At 31.5% G+C, this 5000-nt stretch overlaps 1 protein-coding gene across 1 annotated transcript in view; it reads left to right on the top strand.

The window, feature by feature from the left end:
* The window catches only part of LOC137640089 (glycogen debranching enzyme), a 225451-nt gene that overhangs the window by 117303 nt on the left and 103148 nt on the right, over positions 1-5000 (top strand). Inside the window, 4 exon segments of the mRNA XM_068372548.1 lie at positions 1483-1748; positions 2302-2451; positions 3122-3321; positions 3592-3792. Of these exon segments, the coding sequence (XP_068228649.1) occupies positions 1483-1748; positions 2302-2451; positions 3122-3321; positions 3592-3792 (817 nt within the window).

Below are 5000 nucleotides of genomic sequence, written 5' to 3' on the forward strand. Positions count from 1 at the left end.
TGGCCAAACTTTAGGGCAAAGAATAATTTGAAGGTGAAAAGTGTTCCACATTTTTCCACATTCCTTCAATAGCGAGAAAGTTGAGTATTGCTATGGAGGATAGCTTTCTTTGTCTGATCAGGAAGGTTAAGTTTTATTTAAACATAGCTAATAGTAAAATCATAATTGTTTTTGTGGGGTTAGGGTGCCAGGGTGTCTTATATCCAAGAATAAGAATGCTATATCCTTCCTTATTAAGAATTTAGTGACAGGCTCAAATTTTATTCGATTTCAGTCAGGTGAGGAACGTCAAGGTTCAGGTTACTTCTCTCTATTTTTGTAAGAATCTTTACTTGGAAATAGGTTTGGCGGCAACTCAGTAGCATACCAAATCTTTATTGCCAATCATTATGTAAAGGAAGTCTGGTTTTCTATTAAGAGTTGTTGTGGTTTGGTTCCTAGGGTAGCTGCAGGTGATGTTCTAGTGTAAATGGTATTTGGGAGGTGTATTTTAGGGTCATTCTTATTTATTAGGATGCCTTAAATTTCATACTGGTTTATAGGATTTCAGGGAATTTTTTTCATTTAGTATTTATCAACCTTGAATCATTCTGTATTGTAACAGTTCTCTCTAGTTTTGAGCGGGAACCTTTAAGCTTCTGGAGATTTGAGGCAAGTTTTGTCTGTCTAGTTGGTGTAAGTTTTTAGGTTAGGATATTTGGTATGCTTATTCTCTTTCCGCCACTTCCCGTCCTTCTTCAAAAAGTGGAATTAATCAATGTGAACCACGGGTGACATTAATAGAAATTCAGTAAATGGAATTTCAATGAAAAATTTACTACTTTTATGCTGTACTTGCCTGAGGTTTACATAATTCCCCCAGCCTCCCCACTGGTTAGTGAGCTCAACTGGTTGGGGAACGTGATAATACTTCACAAACTGAAATGGCTTAGCTATACCACTCATTACATGCAATGGCATATGGACAATAGTATACTAGAGGGTGAGGCTATTCAAGTGAATGAAAGCCGGAAATTTTATTGTTATGATTGACGTCGACACTAGCTAGCTTCAAGTGGGTAGCTATGTAAACTTCAGCTAAGTATAGAGATAAAAAGAAATATGGCGATTCCATTATTGAACCTTTAATAAGAAAAATATCGTCATAGCAGATACAATGGAAATCTGTTTGATCATGTTTGTTTATCTTCTTTGGTGTAACTAAGTAATTGCAGTGTAGTAGGTTTTTAAATTGCAAGTTTTTTTTAAATATCAACTGTCTGGGAAATGTGTCTAACTTACTGTGTAAGCTGCTCAGGCTATAAGTTTTGTTTAAAGAAATGCAATTTAAAGTCACATGGAAGTACTGTATATCAAGACGAAAAGATGATATATCATAGTCATGGAGTATCGTTTATTTAGATTCTGTGACTTTAGAGTATCATTAATAAGAATTTTATATATACACCGTTAATAATATCATACTTGCTTTTATGTTTCCAGAGGCCATGTCAGCACCGAACTCTCATGAAGAGGGTCGTCTCGTTTATCTTTATGGAGGTGAGCCTGTTGGTGCATTTTTGCTTCCTCCAGTAAGACCTTTGGTGCCTTCAATTGCACATGCAATTTTCCTTGACCTGACTCATGATAACAGAAGCCCAGCAGAAGTTCGCACTGCATGGGATATGCTTCCCTCTACTGCTCTAGTCAATATGGCCTGTTGTGCTTCAGGATCTAATCGTGGCTATGACGAATTGGTTCCACATCATGTAAGTCAAAATTCTGTCATTTGCAAAAATGTATAGGTAATATGTTTAACTATTAAGATATTCTTCGCATTTTGTTACAGTAATTTTCCTTAATCTGTTTTAAGAGTATTATTTTTATCAAGTAGTTTAAACAAAACACAAAGTTAAAGTTATCAGTTTTCATGGGGCTGTCCTAGTTTAAGAGCAAATAGCAATAATTTTACTGTATGCAGATTATTGTAAGTTGCTTTTCATATATAGAACACTGGTTATCTTTGAAAATGCACTTACATTATGGAAACTGAAGTGGATAGGTTGCGTACACAGCAAATGAAGTTTATTTTTGTTTCAAATTAAACCTTAGTGAAATATATTATTCACAGCCTGTGATGTAAGTCACATTTATATAGTTCATAGTTCTCTACATGTAGCATTATGCAATTCACATTTATGTTGTTAAGATTTAAATCTAAAATTCAACTATCTTAATTTATGCTCTAGCTTGAATGCTCTCCTACATTTATTTGTACATTCATATTCTGCATTTGCTTTTCAAGTTTTATCTCATTTTCAGATTCATGTAGTTGATGAGACAAGAGTTTACACTGCATGGAGTGACTCTGAACCAACTCGTGGAGAAATTGGGGAATCCTCTGGTATTATCAAGGGCAAGAAATTACTTAATAAACTGCATTATGAGCTTGGTGCCAATGGATATAATCAGGTAAGTTTAATATGCGCTGGAAAGCAATTCCAGTAAGTTATGATTCTAGAAGTGATATGCAGGCCGGTTGAAAGGTTAATTTTAGTTTTAGTTTTTAGCAAAAGAACTTAAGGTGAAAAGCATAATTCTTCAGTAAACTTAATAAATGTAAAGAAATGAAAAACAATTAGTCATTTCAATTGTAAACATACACCTTAGGTCCTAAGAGATCATGAGAGAAGGAAGCTTGGCATATACTGTATTGCATAGTAAAAAATGACTTATCTCACCAAGTCAAACAGCTTACAAGAACATTGTTCAGAATCTAAAAGAAAATGTAAAATGTATGTAGAAACAGAAAAGATATGGTGGATGTTACATAAATGTAACATTCAGAAGTTCTGTAATGTCAAAAATCCATTTTCAAATGTCTGGAGAACTTTCCTAGTATATATTTTTTGTGTGAAGATCACTTGTGAAAAGGTCATTCAAATGCTGTATCAGTGTATCTTGTATCAAAAGACCAACCCATTATTCAAAAGGTTCCCAGCCTGGTTCAAAGCACACTATTAAAAAATACTTTATAGATCGTCAAAGATACGTTTGGCATCAACGTAAAACTTTAAAATGTTCTGATATGGTAAACATTTGTGTGGTCCTCTTTAAAGCCACTGATTTTCATGATTTTCAGGTGTTTGTAGACCAGGTAACAGAGCATGTTGTAACTGTCACTCGTCATAACCCAGTAACACACCAGAGTGTTGTTTTAGTTGCGTATACTTCATTCCGTCCACCATCTGAGGTACGGGAATCAAACATTCGCCCCCTGAAAGTCCAAGGAAGATTAGAAGAAATTATCTTTGAAATGCAGTTGAAAGGGAAAACGGCTGGGTAAGAAATTCCTTTCAATGACAGAAAATGTTTTAATGATTTCATTATCTTTTTGATGACCTTTATATCTCTGAAGAATTTCAAAATTAAGTATTGAAGATTTGGACTTCCGTAATAAATATAAAATTTATTTTCTCAAATGATGCATCTGATAAGGAATAGATTTTTATCACAGCAGTACTTTTATTTTTTACCTATTGTACTATAGTATTTTTTGTTTCCAGTCCTTTATAATTCAACCTAAGTGAGAATGTTGCCATCTTTCTACAGGGATGATAATAAATCTTACCCAGGATTCTTTAGTAATGACTCAGAGTTCATAAACGGCTTAAATAGCTTTGTACTTGAAGTTAAAGAAAACATCCAGCCTAGTCAAGCTTCTTTAGTTCGCCTTACTTCATCGGAACATGCTGATACCACAGAGTGCGAATATACAGCAAATTTCACTCCTGGTTCCGTTGTTGCTTTCAGGTAAGAATGAACAAATCATTACCAATTTATTAAAGAAATATAGTTCAGGTTTGTAATAAGATGTTCTAAGCCTTTTCTTTTTACCTTATAGAAGATTGACAGATTAGCCAAAAATTTGATGTTTTGCTTTACACACACAAACACGCACATATATATATATATATATATATATATATATATATATATATATATATATATATATATATATATATATATATATATATATATATATATATATATATATATATATATATATACACACAGTATATATATTGCTTTTCTTAGCATCGGTAAGCTAACTAATCCTATCTATCTTATTTCTTTTCTACGTTTTTTTTCTAAGGTTTTATGGTTTATATACTGTATGAAATATTTATTATGTTGCTGTTACTTTTCTTAAAAGATTTGATTTTGATTGCTAGTTAATTCTCTTGTAGTTTGTTTGTATCCTTGTTTCCTTTCCTCACTGAGCTGTTTTTCCCTGTTGGAGCGCTTGGGCTTGTAGCCTCCAGCTGTTCCAACTGGAGTTGTGGCTTAGGAAGTAATATATATATATATATATATATATATATATATATATATATATATATATATATATATATATATATATATATGTATAATATGTGTATATATATATGCATGTATATATATAATATATATATAATATATATGTGTATATATATATATATATATATATATATATATATATATATATATATATATATATATATATATATATATATATGTATAATATGTGTATATATATGCATGTATATATATATATATATATATATAATATATATATAATATATATGTGTATATATATATATATATATATATATATATATATATATATATATATATATATATACATACATATATCATATCATCATCTTCATCAACCATTACTAGTCCACTGCAGAGCAAAAGCCTCAGATATATCCCTCCACTTTCTGCTGTTTATGTTCTTTATATACCAGTCCACACCCACAAACTTTTAGTTCGTCAATCCATCATCTTCTCTTCCTTCCTCAGCTTTTTTTGCAATCTCTAGGGACCCATTCTCTTATTTTTTAATGTCCCTCTACCAACTGTCATTCTCATTGCATTTCCTGTCCATGTCTATTTCTTTTTCTTATATGCAAAAATGTCCTCTACTTTAGTTTACTAACTTATCCATGTTGCTCTTTTTCTATCTCTTATTGTTA

This window comes from Palaemon carinicauda, chromosome 4 (genome assembly GCF_036898095.1).
Source record: "Palaemon carinicauda isolate YSFRI2023 chromosome 4, ASM3689809v2, whole genome shotgun sequence".
Classification (NCBI taxonomy): Eukaryota; Metazoa; Arthropoda; class Malacostraca; order Decapoda; family Palaemonidae; genus Palaemon; species Palaemon carinicauda.